Raw genomic sequence first — 20,519 nt, forward strand, 5'->3', positions numbered from 1 at the left:
GAAGGGGAACGGCTCGCGTGCCGAAACTGGGAGACGAGAGCTGGGATTTGCCGGAATTCGGTGCCTTTCTGTCATTCCAGGAGCGGGGGGCGTGAGGCCGGGAGAACGTCTCGGGATATCCTTCCGGCTCGCGCAGCCCGCCGCAGCGAGAAGGAAGGCTAGTTGACACCGGATGTGTTTCCTCCCAGGCTGAGTCCGCCTTCCGGCCTGGGCCACCGCTGCCGCGGAACCTCAGCTTTAGGTTTCTGAGTCGGTGAGTAAGGGAGTTGGATCCCCGGGCAGGTGGGGAAGCCGGCGGAGGAGGAGGAAGACGAGAGCAGCTAGGTGCGGCCCGGGAGTGGCTAGACTGGTGCTGCAACCACCTGGCCGACAGGGCCTTAGACTTGGCCGGCTCGGCTCGGGAAGACCTGTGTGGAGAGCTGGAGGGTCTTCAGGCTACCTGGGATCCGGAGGCAGTTCATCAGATGTCCTCAGTTGCTGCTGCTCTGTGCCGCGCGCCCCGTGCCCGCCGAATGAACTAGGTGGACCAGACACCGTTTCGTGGTGCTCTGGGAGCAACTGACTCGGGGGTGGGGGCGGGGAAGCAGGAGGAGGAGTCACAGAAGTCTTAATTGATTTTGGGGCCCTAAAGGAGCCAAATCACTAGCTGGAAAAAGGAACTCGAAATGCCAATATAACACGTGCGAAGGTGTATTCGGGTCTTCTTGTCTGGGCAGTGGGGAAAATCTCACTATGAAAGGAGCTTCGATGAAATAGAGGAAAAATAAAATCGTAAAGGTGGTTAGGACCAAATCGTGAAGGATCTTGTATTTGATAAGCTTATGCTGTTGATGGAGAATGTGGAGCAGAAGTGAAACTTTTTTTATAGTTTTGAAAGATGTTGATTCTGATGGCACTCAGGAGGGTAGTTTGTTATACAGGGGAGTGTGGTATCAAGGAGACGTGTTGGAAGACATCGCATGATCCAGGTGAACAGAATGAGGACCTGTGGTAGTGCTGGGGGTCGGAAGTTTGGAGAATACATTAAGGTTTCTAATTTGGGAAACCAAGTTAAATCCACTTGATAGTGGGCATCAGCAGTGTTCCTGATCGCAAGGCACATAAAACTTAGCAAGGAGAAAAACATAAAAGCTGTTTTAAAAATATGAAAGTGCTGTAATAAAAAATAGGAAAAATGTGCCACAAGATCATCAAGGAATGCATTTTGATTTTCTGGATTTTGAGATGATGGCCTGGGGATTCACTTCCTTAGTATCCAGATTAGGATTTGAGCCTCCTTTTACCCAATTCAGGCTGGGATTATTTATGTGTTTGTTTTTTTCTGTCACAGTGTAGGAAAGCATTCCCTATCCTAACATTAATGTTTGTGTTTTATTTTGCTTAGATTGTGACCATGGCTGCCGAGTCTGATGTTCTGCACTTCCAGTTTGAACAGCAAGGAGATGTAGTCTTGCAGAAAATGAATCTCTTGAGACAGCAGAATTTATTTTGTGATGTTTCAATTTATATTAATGACACTGAGTTTCAGGGGCACAAGGTGATTTTAGCTGCTTGCTCCACTTTCATGAGAGATCAGTTTTTACTCACGCAGTCAAAACATGTCAGAATCACCATCTTGCAGAGTGCAGAAGTTGGCAGAAAACTGCTGCTCTCTTGCTATACTGGGGCACTTGAAGTTAAGAGAAAAGAGCTTTTGAAATACTTGACTGCTGCTAGTTACCTTCAGATGGTTCACATTGTGGAAAAGTGCACAGAAGCTTTGTCAAAGTACCTGGAAATTGATCTTTCTATGAAAAACAACAATCAACATACTGACCTATGTCAATCCTCTGATCCAGGTGTTAAGAATGAAGAAGAAAATTCAGATAAAGACTGTGAGATAATTGAAATTTCGGAAGATAGTCCTATAAACATAGATTTCCACGTTAAAGAAGAGGAAAGCAGTGCTTTACAGTCTACAGTAGAGAGCTTGACATCAGACAGAAAGGAAATGAGGTCACCAGAGCTATCTTCAGTAGATGTAGGTTTTAAAGACAATGAAATTTGTATTCTCCATGTGGAATCTATCAGTACTGCTGGTGTAGAAAACGGGCAATTTTCGCAGCCTTGTACCTCTTCAAAAGCAAGCATGTATTTGTCTGAAACACAGCATTCACTGATTAATTCTACGGTTGAGAGCAAAATGGCAGAAGATCCTGGGAATCAAGGTCAAGGCTTATTTTGTGAGAATACTGAAGGAAGTCATGGCACAGTAAATGAGATTCAGAATCTGGAGGATGCTTACTCACTGAGGCATCAGTGCCCCAGGTGTCCTCGAGGATTTCTTCACGTTGAAAACTACCTGCGCCATCTTAAGATCCATAAACTGTTCTTGTGCTTACAGTGCGGGAAAACATTTACACAGAAGAAAAATCTCAACCGGCACATTCGAGGGCACATGGGCATACGGCCCTTTCAGTGTACTGTGTGCTTGAAGACATTTACTGCTAAAAGCACACTTCAGGACCACTTAAACATACACAGTGGGGATCGGCCATACAAATGCCACTGTTGTGACATGGATTTCAAGCACAAATCTGCCCTCAAAAAGCACTTAACCTCTGTCCATGGCAGAAGCAGTGGTGAGAAACTACCTAGGCATGATCTCAAAAGGCAAAATCTACTATGATTAGAATTACACCTTGCTCTATAAGCCTTATTTCATTCTGTTAGGCAAGTCTGTCTGTAGAAATGCAGCATTTGTAATGCATTTCTTCCCTATCTTTGGGTCTTATTTTTGGTCGGCCTACACATTTTATTCTTTTTGAACTTCTACTGCCAGTTCCAAAGTGTAGGAGACATGATAAAGCTTTTGAGATGCTATCTTGTCTCAGGCATTATATATAAGTCCACACACTATAAAGAAATAATGGTCCTCACTCAAATATTTTGATTCTAGTGACAGAGGATCCAGCAGTATTTCCAGATTCTGATTGTGAGTCTCTGGATAATTGATAAGTGTAAAATCCATCCACAAAGTAACTGTAATGAATTGGGATAGTGGGAAGAGAAAACAAATTTTAAAACACTATTATCCATTATTCTTCACTTTAAGAACAGATAGGACTAGTGAAATCTGTTTTTTTTAACCAACTGCTATTGGCAGGTACCTGTTTTTATAAACTGTAAAGGAACACAGTTCAAATTCACTTAGGAGCTGCAGATTTTTCTTACACATGGGCTAATATTCCTTGAAATAATATTCCCATGAGTTGTGAGTATACATATTTTAAAAATAATTGGGCCCAAGTTTCTTTTTTTTCTTTAAATATAGTTGCATCTAATAATTTTGTGGCCAGTAAATTAGACCACTGGCATGAAGCTCTGAAAAACTACTTAGAAATCCCAACTTTACCAAAGTTATTTGTTCTACTGTTCCCTTTTCAAATTTATTTTATTTCTTAGTTAATCTATAGTAAAACTGACCTTTATTTTTGGTGTACAGTTCTATGAGTTTGAACACACAGATTTGAGCAACCACCTATGCGGTCAGGGTACAGAATATCCAAAACCCCCTTATGCAGCCCATTTGTAGTCAACTACTATCTCTAAACCTTGGGAACAGTTCTCCATTGTGATAATTTTACCTTTCTGGAATGTCATAGATGGAATCTTACAGTATGTTCCCTTTGAGGTGCTTTTTTCACCCAGCATAATAATGCTTTTGAGATTGATCCATGTGTGTATCAATAGTTCATTCCCTTTTTTATTTTGAAATGGCAGTATAAATTTTCTTGCTCACTAGATGAACAGTTTAAATATGGGTAGTTATTAGCATTCTTTTAATGATCACTAACTTCTTTCATTTACATTATTGCAACTTGCATTCACTACCTGTTGACCTAAAGCCTAACCAGATGTAGAGTTTTAGTCTGTTATTTGCAGAGGTGTGCCAAAAGCTAAACCATGGCTGTATGGTTATTTTACTCAAATTATTTCAGATTGTGTTATGAGCCATTGCTCTCTGATATCCCTGTGTACAAGTAACACAAAACTTTGTTGTCATAACAAAGATTAAAATATATTGCAGGGCAAATCATATTCTCTAAAATACAAGAACTACTTTTAATAAAGAAGCCTTCCTGGATGCATCTTACTTTTCAAGATGTTCTATTCCTCTTCTCACCTCAGCTATATGTAGAATTTCTGATATATTTAGTTTCTGTTGAAACCCTTCCACATTTTAAAATGTAATATACTTTGTACCATTTAGAAGAATTTTGTGATGAATCACATATTGTTATAAATATTAGATATCCTTTCTGTGATGCTTTTCTGAGAAATACACTCTCCATAGAATTTTCACTCTGGGAGAGACTTTAAAGAATCCAGCTCTCGTAATAGGTAAAACCAACTTAATGACTAGTGACATTGGGCTGGTCACCTCTCCTTGTACTTTTCTTAAATTTATATATAAAAAAATAGCTTTGATCTTGATACTTTGTAAGATCATTTCCAGGTCTAAAATTCTATTATTTTATATTTAAAAATTCCTGAGTTCCTAAAAACAAAAAAGAAGGAAAAGCAAGAGAGGAGAGTTTTGTGTCTTTATGAAATATTGCTATTTGATTACTTTATCAGAGACAGAATTCAGAGAATGAATAGTGTTTTTCTTCCACTGGAGAGCATGATAGTATAACACTTAATTTTATTTACTGTTTGACCTATGATTGGCCATTTTTAGGCATGGAAATATTTCCCTTTCTGAAATAGTTTGTGATTGCAGGATTTTTCTTACTTTTGCTTCCTAGGATAAAGGTCTGTGGGGGAGGGATGGCCAATGGAAGGGAGGGTAAAAGAAAAAGTGCATTTTTTAGAAATTGGTATCTGCTATCTTTGATGTTTGAAAAAAAACTATGCTTGAACTGTTTTATGTGTGCCTTGTAAGATTCTTGTGAAATTTTTTGTATGCACTTTGGAATTTTTGCTTGGGGGAAGAGATGTTTTTGTGAAAGTGATGGTTGTTATTATTTATTCCAATTTAGTAGCAGAGGGATCTCAAAACATTCCTAAGAGAGTGTCTGTTTGCATGATGTGTATAAGCAATTTCAGGAAAATGCAATTTTTTAAAATGCAGGTATGACAAAGTAAAGTGTTGAATTTACTCATTTCAAACATTCACTTTTAGTTTGTGTTCCTGATAATGTTGGGAAAATGCAATATGTTTGAGTTAAGCCTCTTCATTTATGTATAAAAGATTTTGGAAGTATAGTTGTTACTTTGGTATAAGAGAAAAATCCTTGCCGTTTTTCCTGGATGGAATTATCCTATATGTTTACATAGGAATAATAAACGAAATGGGAATGGAGAGCTTTGTGTGTTGTCAACATCTGTGAATTTTAAAGAAGCAAAGTATTTCTCTTGGCTGCTCATTTAATCATTCATTCAAATATTTACTGAGTCCTTACAATATATACTTGTACTAGAAAATATACATACAGACAAAAATCCCTACTCATGAAATTTATATGCTAGTGGAGGAAGACAAACAGTAAATAAGTAAAATCGATGTATGTCTGATTTTGAAAACTGAGTTGGAGAAAATAAAGTGGGAATAGGGAGCACCAGGGATGGAGAATTGGGATTGTAATTTTAAATGCGGTCAGGTCACTTTTGAAAAATCTTAGATTATGTACCAGTGCCTGGTGAAATGGAAAACACATGTATATACACCGTCACTGTCTAGTTGAATGGAAAACAGTGAACCCAATGAACCATTGTTGGGAACCTTTCTCTTGAATTAACATTTATTTAATAAAGAGAATAAAAAGGATAAAAATGCATGGAAAAAAGCCTTTGGTGTGGCTAATGAGGATTTTTTTTTAAAGTTTCCCTATCATCTAGGTAGTAATTACCATATATATGTTTAAGCTTGTTATAGTTTATAAACTACTTTTCCATATGTCTCCTAATTGGTGGTGGGTTTATAGATGCTTTTCTTGGACATCTGGTTTTATATTGGGATGTGCCTTGAGTTTAATTACAATTCATGGCCACCTTCTCTCTCTTTTTCAGTTTCTTATCAGTAAAAAAGAGTATATAGTATCTGCCTTTTAGGATTATTTTGGTAAATGAAATATAAAACTAAAAATACTAGATCTGGTACATAGTAGTCCATTAAAGTTAATTCTCTTATGCTTATTCCCAGTCTGTTTTTTCATTTACAAAAATAATTTCTACCTTGCACTTCGCTGTGAGAAATCCCTCAACATTTAATGAGATTAATGCCAGAATTTGTGCTTGAATTTTGATTTCTACTGCTTCTGAGAAGCTTATCTTTCTCTTTAATAAAGCAATAAGGTGTTAATGCCTGTCAAACAAATGCTTGCTTTAAGTAGGGAGATTGCTTGGCACCCATGTTGAGGGATTGAGGGTTCAGGTCAGCATTTGATTACGGGAGAGTGAGTATAGTGTAATTCAAATATATCAGATTATGTTAATGGATAAAACGCTTTTCAGGAGGGAAGTCAAACAGGCTCCAGGCGCAGATGAATGTCCAAGGAGTTTCCCATCAACCCCTTCGTTTTGTCTAGGCCACCTAGTAGAACCTCCCACAGTGCTCCGGCGCTCCCAGTCACGTGATAGGGGTGGTTCGGCTCGACCACAGGCAAACCGATGTGCAGTCCAGGTGGCGGGGATCACGACGCTTCCCTTCCACCCCCACAACTCCCGGTCTTGCGTGACCTCGCGTGAAGTGGAGAGTATCTTCTCGCGAGAGCTAGTCGAGATCCCTCCAGGTCCGCCTCCGTGGTGAGAAGGAGGAGGAGGAGGAGAAGGAGGTGGAGGGAGGAGGAGGAGGCCCCGTCGCGGCCTCCGCCGCCGCCAACGGGGCTGTCCCTGTAGCTCCCGATGGAGTTTGAGGTCGTGAAACCGCCGCCGAGCTCTGCCCCGGCGAGACGAGGCGCCTCCGTCGCCGAGCCGCGCCGTCGCGGGGCTCCCGGGAGCGGCCCTTAGCGACCCCGCCCGGGCCCCCTCAGGTAGGGCGGGGGCGGGCACGATGCGGCTCGGGCCCCAGCCCCGGGTCCCTGGTCCCCAGCGGCCGGGCGGGAGACCGATTTCGGCCCGGGGCCTGTGCGCTGTCGCCGGTGCTCCGAGTGTTGGGAACCGAGGGCCGCACCTGACACTCGGACCGGGCCAGGCGTCCGGGCCCCTAGGAGGCCCCTCACCGTGGTCGAGCTTTTCATTACTGAGCGCCCGGCGCAAATGGCCACCTCCCTTCGACACCGGCCGAAGGGACGCATCTGACCCATAAGGAACCCACCCAAGCAAAGGCCAGGTTTCCCTTTTCCTTTTTTACACCAATTATTTAAGAGGGGATTTGGAGGAGGTCTTCGAAACCAAGTCTTATCCTAGCTTTTGGCTTTCTGCCCTGGGGCTTCCCTAGATTCTAGTTGGTGGAGGCAATCTGAGTTGTAAATAGGGGCCCTGGCCAAACAATGCCCTGGGAGAGGTTAACCTCCTGGGAGGGAGATGGCCGGACCAGAGTAATTGCCCAGTGGATGTGGCGGAGCAATGGCATGAAACACGGCCAGGGAATTCTACTATGGCTTTCTTCTTTCCCTCTTTCATTTTTCCTTCTTGGGGAAGCCTCTTAAGGAGACTCTTCCACCATTTTAGAAGAACGGTAGAAAGCATCTTTGTTTCTTAGAAACAGCTTTACTTTTCTCTATCCTTAGCTTTCAGGAAGGGAGAAAGCTATATGAGGATAGCTGTCATTTCCATCCTTCGAATCACAAAAGAGCTTGAGATACGTGCAGAAAGAACCTTGACACCAAAATATTCTCAAGTAATCTCTGACATAAAGTAGATCTAATCTCGTGGTTCCCAACCGGTTTTGTTTTGTTTTTTATAACCACCTAGGTTCTTTCTTTTAATTCCCTCTCTCTCTTTACTTAGCCTTTTCTTTTTAATTCCTATATTCCTCCAACCCGCTGTGATTACAATGACTTGTATCCCAAATAAAGTGTTTAAGTAATCGTTTTTCCATTTTTTGTATTAGTCAAACTTTTAAGTTGCAATAGGAACTTTTGATTAACCTGAGAAAGCTAATGTCGCTACACTAAATTTTTATGACTTCGTCAGATAACAAAGAAACGCGATTTAGTTAGCCTGTGCAGCCTTTTTATAGTTGATATACAAATTCAGTTAAGGTTTCTTGCAACATTAAGAAGAGTTTATGGATTCTTCCATTATTAACTTATAGTATCTGTCTGAAAAGCTACATCACCATTATAATGTAACATCCCTTTACATTGTTTACTTTAATAAACGAGTCCATTACATCCTGTTAAAGACCATTTTTGTTGATTTGGAGATTCATGTTTTCTAGTTTTAAGAGTTTGGAAAATTGCTGGAAGGACAAAATATTAAACCATATATTCCAGACATTTAGAAAAAGCAGATGTTATAATTCAAATTGGCTCCTGTTCTTTGAGGATTTAATTGCAGTCATGTTCATTAGTGGGTCCTTGAAGCTACTCCTGATCTGTTTTTACTGTTGTGTAAACCTGCCATGTAAGAAGATGTATGTCCTTTGTTCATATATTTTCTTTAAGTCACTTTCTGCTTTTGTAATTTGCTGTCTTCAGTTTGAAAAAGTTTGAGAAAAATTCTTTTTTGGGGAAAGCATTTTTCTTTACACTGAGTTTTATGTTCAAAGATAGAACTCTGCATTGTATGCAGTATTTCAGAATGCTAAATAAACTTATAAGGTCTTACATAAGCACCTATTGTTTTGGTTGGACTGGGTTGAAGTTTCATTTTCTAGTGATGGAAAAAGGAAGCATGTGTTAAAATAAAACTCGCTGAAAATTAAAAATAATGTCTTGCACCCAGTCTTATAAATGTTGGTATATCTTTATAGTCCTCAGGTTTTCTAGTTTTATGAAAATCCCCGTAAGTGTAGGTGTGACTTTCCCCTTACAATTTTAATACACGTTAATTTTGAGTACTACGTTATAATTTTAAGTACTCTTGAGTTGCGCTGTCCAATACTAGCCAATAGACAAGTGTGGCAATTGAGCATTTGAAATGTAGATAGTGTGAATTGAGATGTGTTCTAAATATAAAATACACACCAGATTTCAAAGATTTAGCCCCAAAAAAGAATTTAAAATATTATCATTTGTATTAACTACATGTTAAAATGATATTTTGGATAGTGCTAAATATGTTACTAATATTAATTTCATCTGTTTTTCCCTTTTTTAATATGACTACAAGAAGATTTTAGATTTCCTGTGGCTTACATTATATTTCTGTTAGCTCTGTTCTAAAGCATCACTACTCTTGCAAGAAATAGATTATCTGAGTAAAAGTAGATATATGAAAACCAAACATTTACTGACAGTATGCTTTTACAGTCTAAATAATCAGAAGGTTAAGGACTTTCATAATATGAAATATAAAGATACCTAGTTGCCATTATTTGATAGGCAGACGTGAGTAAGTTATGTCTCAAAGGATTTTTCCAATCTGGTCATTAAAGAAGCTAAATTTTATTGGTTATATTAATTAAAACAAAAAATTTTCCTACTACTGTTCTGTTAGAAGACACTTTTATAAAAGTTAAATCTCATGCTTATTTGAGTTCAACCCCATAGTGGATTTAAGAAATAAAACTTGAGACATGTACCTTTCCTAACTTATGCTAAAGTCAAATATAATAGTGATCTTTACAGTTGTAGTTCAGTTCCTTTTTCCAGTCCCTTTGATAATGTTTGCGTGCTGAGTTGTAGAGCTTACAGATCATTTGCACAGGTTTTGTTTGTTTTATAGGTAAAGGTTTAAATTGTACCTATGATGCTTTCTTTAAATATAATTTTTGAAGTCCAAAACTAATTATTTTTAAGGTTTCTTAATTGTGAAGTACTTTTATGGTCCCTTTCAGAAAGTAGCTTAAATTCCACACATGGTTGAAAAATGAAAACAAAGAATATTTTAATTAACAGACCTGAGCCCCAATGTTTACATCTTTATAAAGAGAATTGTAAGGTTTTATATAGTTTTTTACTGTATTGTAGCAAAAAGGGTATAAACTTTATTCTGGCATTTTAAAAGCAGGTGTTATAGTTCTGAACTGGCTGCCTAATATCATGGTGGACTAATAGAAAATGAAAGTACTTTAGCTTGTGTGGAGTTTGCTCTTAGTAAAGCAGTTTGTAATTTGCATCATACGTACGATGTCTATTACTCTTCTATTTTATGACTTAGTATTCATCCCTATCAAGGAACTTACAGCCTGAAAACTTGAGTAAAAATCTGTTTAAGGTCCTACCTATAATTTAGCTTTTCTCACTCTTATGCTTTATCTTGTTATCCTTCTTCAGTTTTAATAACTAGTAATTGAAATTAGTTATTACAAATAATTTAATTAGAATTTTTCTTAAATAGTCCCTTTATATATCTAGAGTTGTAGGTCTTTTAATCCACTTTTCTCAATTTGAGATATTTTGGGAGTATCTTTAGGATGAATACTTCAGTGTTAACCACAAATGTTATTTAACAAGTTAGACTTCCAAAGATTAAAGTAAGTTATTGGAATGTATTAATATACATCTAGAATTTTTATGTATCAATATACATTCTAAGCTTGTTGTGGCTCATTTAGATGCTTTTTAAAAATAAATCATAAATGATTCTATAGCATCTTACTATGCTGATGGACAGTGACTGTAATGGGGTATGTGCGAGAGGCTTGATAATAGGGGAAGTCTAGTAACCATAATGTTCAAGTAATTGTACATTAATGATATCAAAATAAAAAAAGTAAAAAATAAACAAATCATAAAGACAGTAGACTATCATTTTTGATGATTTAAAAAACTAGGTAAATAATTACAAAGTGCTTTTTTTAAAGGAGTGAAAATCCAATTTTGTCATCACTAATTAAACATTTTAGTGAACTATATAAGGTTCTTGTGTCTTTTAGGTATTTGTCTTAATTAGGAGTCTAGACTTTACTGATAATGATACTGAAGAAAAACATTTTAAAATAACCAACTGTTCCTTTATTTCATTGTACAAGGAAAATGTAGTTCATAATTTTCCTGTCAGAAACTTGGAATCTGACACATAGCAGAAGGAAAATTTGGCAGGTACTGCCAAAATTTTTCCTTTTCTTTTAAAGGTATTAATTCAGTTTCTGCTAGAAATTAAACTTCTCAGCATTAATTATATTAAAAACATCTGATGTACATAAACCTAGAAACACATATGGTATATTTGTGAAACTATTGAGTATATTGTGGAATCATTTGAAAATCTTCAAAATTATTAGGTGAAAATATGAAAGATAGCATTTTTTATTTTAGTTAAAATTTAAATGGCTTTTTCCCCTAACTAATTATTTTTAATGTAAAGCATTTCAGGGTGATCTTGGAAACCTAAATAAGGAAAGAGTATTTGTACTAGCTTCCTGTTACCCAGTGGCCTGTGATACCCTAACCCATAGAATTAGCATTGTGAAACAGGTGGCCATTATGAAAAATATAGATGCAGTATCTTGTTTTGATAAATATTTTATTGGTTCAAGTTATTAACTAAATTAGGGCTTTCAGTAATAGATTTGAGATAAAATTCATTCTTCCTCAGAGGCCTTTCCCTTGTATAGTTCTGCAGCTTAGAAAACTGAATATAGAAAATGGTAGGTTCATGGACCTATGTCCAACTGCTTAGTTCTCATCTCTAAAGTTGGAAGCAAATTAGCTGGCTTTAAGACTGAAAGCATTAAAAGCTGTGACATTGTAAGGGTGAAAGGTGCAAAATAAATATAACTTGTAAGATTTAGCTAGTTTAAAAATAAAAATATTAGATACCTTGCATTAGAGCTCTTTGAGGAAATGTTTGAATAGTTCAAATATCTTATTGAATGTTTGAGTAAGATATTTCTTAAAATATTAGTTTTTGTTAACATTAGAGCATGATAAAGACAAAGAATTCTTCATTTGGATGTGGGAATATTGGAGTTATATACCTTTCTGTCCTAAATGTGACTACATTTTAAACATCTGATTTCTGTGGAGCTAACATATTGAGGTTGATAAACATTTTTATGAAATAAAGTATTGGCTGTTTAATTGTCCTAAATACCTAGATTTCTTGTTCACCAGAGAGCCTTTGTTAGACTTCTGTAAGTTTTGAATTGGAAAATATGAAAAATGTGTGAAATGTAAGGTGTTCAAGTATCTAAAGATTATAAATTTGAAGACAGTATAGTTTTGATACTAAATACTTTATTAAAAATGATGGAACAAACAATTTTAGGAATAAGGAAACATTCATTATCATGTTTTCCATGTGCCTTTTAGACATATACACATATAAAGATAGAAATTTACATTTTGCCTTTTTCTCTTTAGAATTATTAAAAGAGAATATTGTTTTATTCATCTATATCTTTCTAATTGGCCCTGACTGTTTTTAGTAATGTATCTATTTATCAATGACTAAATGATACTGTTTGTCAAAAGTATTATAGGGAACCACATTCTACATTTGTAAGACAAAATTTCTTTTTTTTTTTTTTAACTTTGGGCACTATATTTTAATGTCTGTGTCATTCTTTCACTTACGGACAAACAGCTCTGTTATCACAATATTCTCTTAAACTTTGATTTTCAGCACCCTGATTAGCCTGGTCAAGCCCTACCAGTGACTCCTTTTTTTGGTGAAGCTGCCGAGTTGAACATATCCTTGACTAGCTCGGTCATTCAGGTGGCAAAGCTATTTATTCACACTTAGTTTATTATGATATTTGGATCAATAGTTTCCAAAGTTCACTAAATCTTAGGCTGTATCTTAATGTAGATATGGGAGTAGTAGATATTCAAGGGAAACAATTTAAATAAATAAACCAGCAATCCAAAGTAATTTGTGTTTCAAAACATAAAATGTGTATAGTTAATCTACTTATTTGATGTGGTCATTAAAAAAAATACTTGTAAACTTTTATGACTTACATGAGCAACCGATATAAATATGTTTAGTTCAAAGGATCGCTGTTAAGATATTGTTTGTGAACAAAATTTCAGAAATTTAGTTCAGCAAATAGATTTAAAGAAAAAGACATCCAAAGCATACGAAATTATTGAAAAGTGTTTAGGTTTTGAGTCTGTGGTGATTGACTTACATAGTTAACTCTGGAAAGGTGAATGATGAATTTGTATTTAACTCTTACTTTTGTCCATTTCCAGCTTACAAAACACTACCCAGAAAAATAATGATCTGCTAGACTGCTAACCGGAACATCCAGCTTCCACGATGCCTGTGCAGGCAGCTCAGTGGACAGAATTTCTGTCCTGTCCAATCTGCTATAATGAATTTGATGAGAATGTGCACAAACCCATCAGTTTAGGTTGTTCACACACTGTTTGCAAGACCTGCTTGAATAAACTTCACCGAAAAGCTTGTCCTTTTGATCAGACGGCTATCAACACAGACATTGATGTGCTTCCTGTCAACTTTGCACTGCTCCAGTTAGTTGGAGCCCAAGTAAGCTTTGAAGATGTTACTAATTTGGAATAAATTATAGGACTTTGTTCGTTAAGATATACAAAGTGTTTAGTGATGCTTGAGACATAAAAAATATTCAGTGTTCCTGATTTACATGACTATTCTGCAAAAGGTTTTCTTTAGATAATGTCATAAATCCTTATGCAAAGTCATAAATTCCACTGTAGTGTTCAGTTTACGTGGTCAAAATTTATGTCTGTAAGTTAACTTGGTGGGTAAGAAACATCTTTCATTAGGTGGTATAAAGTGTAATCAGAGTTTTGGCCAGAAATAACCAACTAGAACCCTGAAATGGAGGTTTTTTGGTTTTCCTTTTAATTTCACTTGACTTTTAAAATAATAGTATAAATGAGAAAATAAAGTATATTTAGGTATGTATGTATAGAAGACCAATTCTCAGAATGTCAGTAATACTGGATAATTTATTATGCTCATGTGTTGAAAAATTAGTATTTCTTATTTATAATCATTCTACTGAATCAGAATGAGACCCTAGATTAATAAATTCCATTTAACGAGGGCCTACTTTCTGTTAGATATAATAGTAAGCATTCAACATCTATTATTACCCTTACCATAGCTCTTCAGGTAGCTATTATCCCTGTTTTACATGTGGGAAGAGGATGAGCTTCTGTATGTCATCCACTATAAAAGTAAGAAAGTAAGGATTTTTCTGATTAATCACTTAGAAAATTCAGTGAAATTAAAATACTCAACTTCTTTAGTGTCTCGATGTTTGAAATTTTCCTTTTGAGCACATTTGTTTTCAATATTCATAATCCAGTTAGACACTCAGAAAATTATAGATGCATTTATAAGAAAGTGTGTTATTTAATTGGCCACAGTTTTTCATAATGGTGCCTTTATAGACAATGGCATCTTAGATCCAAAAAATAATGAAGACTTTTTCTAATAATACTAGCTCTCATTTATCTAGCATCTGCTGTAGTTCAGGTATTATGTTTTTCTGTTTCCAAATGTTCTCTCAATTGGTCCATAATAGTCTGTAGGCCTATACAATGTGACTTTTGTTATCTTTTCAGCCTCATCCTCTGCTACTGTCTTCCTCCTTCTGCTTAACTCACACTAGCCTCCTAGCAGTTGTCAAATATTATAAATATGTTCCCACCTGAGAGCTTTGTAGTGATTGCTATGCTTGCATTGAATAGTTCCCTCTTCTAGTTCAAATCTTATGATTCCATGAAGCCTATTCTGACAACCCCATTAAAATTGCCACCCCTCCCCAACTCTCCAATCTCCCTTATCCAGTATAATTTTTACTGATCATGTTTTATCATACTGTGTATTTATTTACTTTTTATTATTGGCTGATACCTACCTTCTCCACTAGAATATAACGTCCACAGGGGCAAGAAATTTTGTCTGTTTTGCTCATTGACAGGTGCTAATGCCTAAAACTATGCTTGGCACATGGTAAGCACTCCACAAATATGAATATTTGTTTAATTAAATTGAATTTTCATAATGGCAGTATGAGATAGGGATTTTCTTCTTCATTTTGCAGCTGGGGAAGCCATGACTTAGAGCAGTTAAATGATTTACTAAAGGTGACCTGTGGAAGAGGCAGAGCTGCAGTTCATACCCAGCTTTTGACCTTTCATTGAGAACACTGTGTCTTGTGGAGTATATTCTAGCCAGAGGAGGACAGACCTATAAACCATAAAATAATAAGTAAATTACATAGTAAGAAGGTGCTGAGTGCTAAGGGAAAGAAGTCCTTGCCTTTTTTTCTTACTTAACTACTTTGAAATACTTGTAGAAAAAGTTGTTAAACAGTATACAAAGAGCCTGCGTCACTTTCTGTAGCCTCTCCTAGTGTTAATATCCTTGAAAATTATAGCATAGTTAGCAACATACTGTATACAATACTATTAACTACACTCTTTTTTTTCATTCATTAATTTATCCAGCCCCATCTTTTACATCTGATATCCTTGATTCTTGGGGAGCCATCTATAATTTTACTTAAACTGCTTTGGTATATTTATTGTCTCCATGTTTTAATTTTATATTCACCAATTTATTATCAAATATATAAAAAACAGTTGAGTGCAGTGGATGAATGTATTTCTTCAATTTTTCTTTATTTTTAGGTACCAGATCATCAGTCGATAAAATTAAGTAATCTAGGTGAGAACAAACACTATGAAGTTGCAAAGAAATGTGTTGAGGATTTGGCACTCTACTTAAAACCACTAAGTGGAGGTAAAGGTAAGTTCATAAAAAGTGTTTTTACTGGTAAGTTAGACTTGGTAATACATTTACTTTGAAAGGCTTGATATTGATGCCCTATAAATCTTTGCGTTTTTAAAAATGAATTTGCTTGGAGAGCTTAGAAAACTTCTTGATTGAAAACATACTATTTTCTGAAAATAACTAATACTGTTATTAATTTAAGAATTTATCAGACACACTGCATATGAGGTTTAAGTAATATTTGTGTTTGTTGATTAAACTAATAGTCTGATAGCAAAATTTTAGTTTTAATAAGCCCTACTAAGACAGTTTCATGTATTCATGTATTCTTTCAGTCACTCATTACATTTTATTGAACATTTACCATCAGTAGGGTACCTGCCTTCATGAAGTCCATAGTCCACTGGGGGAGATAGGCATATAAATACAATAAATCATTTTATGTGCTATGACAGAAGTGGAATCCTGTTTAGTTTATCACTATATACCCAGTGATTAGCACGTCGTAGATGTAATAAAAAGTTGTTGAATGAATCAATCAATCAGGTATTTATTTCGTACCTGCTCTGTGCTTTGCACTATTGTATATTTTCGACATGGTGATTTCCTTAAGAAACTTACCCTGTCTACCTCATTCATTCATTCATGCATTGAACAGATATCTAAAGAGCATATACTAAATTGCAGGCACTATTTTGGTGCTTAGGATACATTAATAAAAGTGCCTGTCCTTAAAACACTTAAGTTTTAGAAAAGGAAGAAACCATGATAAATAGTAAGTATAATAAAAAAGCAGTTTATATAGTATGTTATATTAATTATATAGTATGACAATTGCTATGGAAAGAAAATAGTACAGGTAGAGGGATCAGAAAGATGGAAAGAGGAATCAGTGGGGAGAAGGATGGGTTTCAATTTTAAATAAGGTGATTAGTGTAGGCCTCATTAAGAAGGTAGCTTTTGAAGTTGAGATGAGAGAGAGCTATCTAAGTTCTTGGACAAAGACTGTTCTAGGCAGCGGGAATACGAAAGTCTGCAAGGTATGCCTCATATCTTCAGGGAACAATGGTAAGAGTGTACTTGGAGCACTGAGTGAGAGGGAGAATAGTATGAGATACAAGAGAAAAATGGAGAGGCCAAATTATGTATAGACTTATAGGCCATTTTAAAGACTTGAGCTTTTGCTGAGTGAAATTGGGGTCACTCAAGGCTTTTGAGCAGAGGAGGTACAAGATCTGACTAATGTAGAAAAGACCACTCTAGATGCTGTGTTGAGGATTCAATGTAGAGGGCAAGGGTAGAAGCAGGGTATTGGTTAATAGGGTGATGGGACAAGGTTAGTAGCAGTGGAGGTAGTGAGAAGTGCATGGTCTAAGTATATTTTGAAGGTAGAGTCAAGAGGATTTCTTAAATTATTGGATGGGAGTATGAGAAAATGAGCTGATAAATACAGATAGTGAAAATTGACTTTGTCTATTTTATTTGAAAAAATTTTAGTTTCCTTTGTTTCTTTTTTCCTAAAGGTGTAGCTAGTTTGAACCAGAGTGCACTGAGCCGTCCAATGCAAAGGAAACTAGTGACACTTGTAAACTGTCAACTGGTAGAGGAAGAAGGTCGTGTACGAGCCATGCGAGCAGCCCGCTCACTTGGAGAAAGAACTGTAACGGAACTGATATTACAGCACCAGAACCCTCAGCAGTTGTCTGCCAATCTATGGGCTGCTGTCAGGGCTCGAGGATGCCAGTTTCTAGGGCCAGGTAGGATTGATCACTGTCTTGTCTGTTGTACTGGCTGTCAGGATGAGAGGATGCCAATATCTGGAGGTTGGTGAGAAACTCCAGACTCAACCCATTTTTATTTACACATATAAATATTGACATAATTAAAGGTAAGACAGTTTTTGTTGATCTTAATCTATGTGATAGGTGCTACTGTATATTTTAGAATAAATTTCTCTTTTAATCCTGAACAGTCTTGAAAAGAGGTGATACAGATCCAACTTACAAATTAGGAAACCAAGAGAAAGGCCGAAGATCCCAGATGGTGCACATAAAGGAAAAGGAACGTTTTTTAATGAAAGAACAATAACAAAAAACTTTGATTATTTTAAAATGTAGAAACCAAAAAAATTCTTTCATCCTGTAATGGTGGGGATACAAAGTGGCACAGATTTTTGAGAGGGATTTGGCAATGTCTAGCAGAATCACCTATGCATTTACTCTTTGCCCCAAAAGTCCATTTCTAGAATCTATTTCCAAAGATAAAGCAGAAAATACATGATGCAGAAAATTCTAAAGCACTATTTATAACAGCAAATATTGGGAAGCAACCTCAGTGTCAATGACTGGAGGTTAGTATATCCTTTCAGTGGAGTACTGTGCAACTGTGGAAAGGCAGTTTCCACAGACTATTTGGATACAATGTCCAAAGACTTTATTTGGATACAATGGGGAGAAAATTCAACATGGACTTGGTATTAGATGGTATTAAAGAAAAATACTTTTTTTAGATGTGATAGTGTTATCTTAACTTTTTTTTTGACAGTTTTTTAAATTCATTTTGTTATCATTAACCTACAATTACATAAACAACATTATGTTTACTAGACTCCCCACTTCACAAGTCCCCCCCACAAACCCCATTACAGTCACTGTCCATCAGCGTAGTAAGATGCTGTAAAATCACTACTTGCCTTCTCTGTGTTGCACAGCCCTCCCTATGCCTCCCCCCACATTATACTTGCTAATCATAAGGCCCCCTTTCTTTTTCCCCGCCCTTATCCCTCCCTTCCCACCCATCCTCCCCAGTTCCTTTCCCTTTGGTAACTGTTAGTCCATTCTTGGGTTCTGTGATTCTGCTGCTGTTTTGTTCCTTCAGTTTTTCTTTGTTCTTCTACTCCACGTATGAGTGAAATCATTTGATACTTGTCTTTCTCCGCCTGGCTTATTTCACTGAGCATAATACCCTCTAGCTCCATCCATGTTGTTGCAAATGGTAGGATTTGTTTTCTTCTTATGGCTGAATAGTATTCCATTGTGTATATATACCACATCTTCTTTATCCATTCATCTACTGATGGACACTTAGGTTGCTTCCATTTCTTGGCTATTGTAAATAGTGCTGCGATAAACATAGGGGTGCATCTGTCTTTTTCAAACTGGGCTGCTGCATTCTTAGGGTAAATTCCTAGTAGTGGAAATCCTGGGTCAAATGGTAAGCCTATTTTGAGCTTTTTGAGGAACCTCCATACTACTTTCCACAATGGTTGAACTAATTTACATTCCCACCAGCAGTGTAGGAGGGTTCCCCTTTCTGCACAACCTCGCCAACATTTGTTGTTGTCTGTCTTTTGGGTGGTGGCCATCCTTACTGGTGTGAGGTGATATCTCATTGTGGTTTTAATTTGCATTTCTCTGATAACTAGCGATGTGGAGCATCTTTTCATGTGTCTGTTGGCCATCTGAATTTCTTCTTTGGAGAACTGTTCAGCTCCTCTGCCCATTTTTTAATTGGATTACTTGCTTTTTGTTTGTTGAGGTGCGTGAGCTCTTTATATATTTTGGATGTCAAGCCTTTATCGGATCTGTCATTTACGAATATATTCTCCCATACTGTAGGGTACCTTTGTTTTCTGTTGATGGTGTCCTTTGCTGTACAGAAGCTTTTCAACTTGATATAGTCCCACTTGTTAATTTTTGCTTTTGTTTCCCTTGCCTGGGGAGATATATTCATGAAGAAGTCGCTCATGTTTATGTCCAAGAGATTTTTGCCTATGTTTTTTTCTAAGAGTTTTATGGTTTCATAACTTACATTCAGGTCTTTGATCCATTTTGAATTTACTTTTGTGTATGGGGTTAGGTAGTGATCTGTTTTCATTCTCTTACATGTGGCTGTCCAGTTTTGCCAGCACCATCTGTTGAAGAGACTGTCATTTCCCCCATTGTATGTCCATGGCTCCTTTATCATATATTAATTGACCATATATGTTTGGGTTAATGTCTGGAGTCTCTATTCTGTTCCACTGGTCTGTGGCTCTGTTCTTGTGCCAGTACCGAACTGTCTTGATTACTGTGGCTTTGTAGTAGAGCTTGAAGTTGGGGAGCAAGATCCCCCCACTTTATTCTTCCTTCTCAGGATTGCTTTGGCTATTCGAGGTGTTTAGTGTTTCCATATGAATTTCTGAACTGTTTGTTCCAGTTCATTGAAGAATGCTGTTGGTAATTTGATAGGGATTGCATCAAATCTGTATATTGCTTTGGGCAGGATGGCCATTTTGACAATATTAATTCTTCCTAGTCAAGAGCATGGGATGAGTTTCCATTTGTTAGTGTCCTCTTTAATTTCTCTTAAGAGTGTCATAGTTTTCAGGGTATAGGTCTTTCACTTCCTTGGTTAGGTTTCTTCCTAAGTATTTTATTCTTTTTGATGCAATTGTGAATGGAATTGTTTTCCTGATTTCTCTTTCTATTAGTTCATTGTTAGTGTATAGGAAAGCCACAGATTTCTGTGTGTTAATTTTGTATCCTGCAACTTTGCTGTATTCCATAATCAGTTCTGGTAGTTTTGGAGTGGAGTCTTTAGGGTTTTTTATGTACAATATCATGTCATCTGCAAATAGTGACAGTTTAACTTCTTTACCAATATGGATTCCTTGTATTTCTTTGTTTTGTCTAATTGCCGTGGCTAGGACCTCCAGTACTATGTTGAATAACAGTGGGGAGAGTGGGCATCCCTGTCTTGTTCCCGATCTC

At 36.7% G+C, this 20,519-nt stretch overlaps 2 protein-coding genes across 4 annotated transcripts in view; both read left to right on the forward strand.

Moving 5' to 3' along the window:
• The first annotated feature begins 111 nt into the window (after positions 1 to 111).
• ZBTB6 (zinc finger and BTB domain containing 6) lies at positions 112 to 5,347 on the forward strand. Its single transcript, XM_017675987.3, has 2 exons — positions 112 to 253; positions 1,385 to 5,347. The coding sequence occupies exon 2, from the start codon at positions 1,394 to 1,396 to the stop codon at positions 2,666 to 2,668; it is 1,275 nt and encodes a 424-aa protein (XP_017531476.1). The 5' UTR covers positions 112 to 253; positions 1,385 to 1,393; the 3' UTR covers positions 2,669 to 5,347.
• Positions 5,348 to 6,692: 1,345 nt separating this feature from the next.
• Positions 6,693 to 20,519, forward strand: part of RC3H2 (ring finger and CCCH-type domains 2) — a 48,047-nt gene continuing 34,220 nt past the window's right edge. For 2 of the 3 annotated variants that reach the window (XM_017675992.3, XM_017675991.3), the window contains exons 1-4: positions 6,693 to 7,016; positions 13,233 to 13,530; positions 15,666 to 15,783; positions 17,292 to 17,525. In XM_017675992.3, the coding sequence (XP_017531481.1) occupies positions 13,300 to 13,530; positions 15,666 to 15,783; positions 17,292 to 17,525 (583 nt within the window). In that variant the 5' untranslated portion in view covers positions 6,693 to 7,016; positions 13,233 to 13,299. The remainder of the gene's footprint in view (positions 7,017 to 13,232; positions 13,531 to 15,665; positions 15,784 to 17,291; positions 17,526 to 20,519) is intronic. The other variant, XM_017675990.3, reaches the window with a different exon arrangement.

Source organism: Manis javanica, chromosome 2 (genome assembly GCF_040802235.1).
Source record: "Manis javanica isolate MJ-LG chromosome 2, MJ_LKY, whole genome shotgun sequence".
In the NCBI taxonomy this organism is placed as follows: Eukaryota; Metazoa; Chordata; class Mammalia; order Pholidota; family Manidae; genus Manis; species Manis javanica.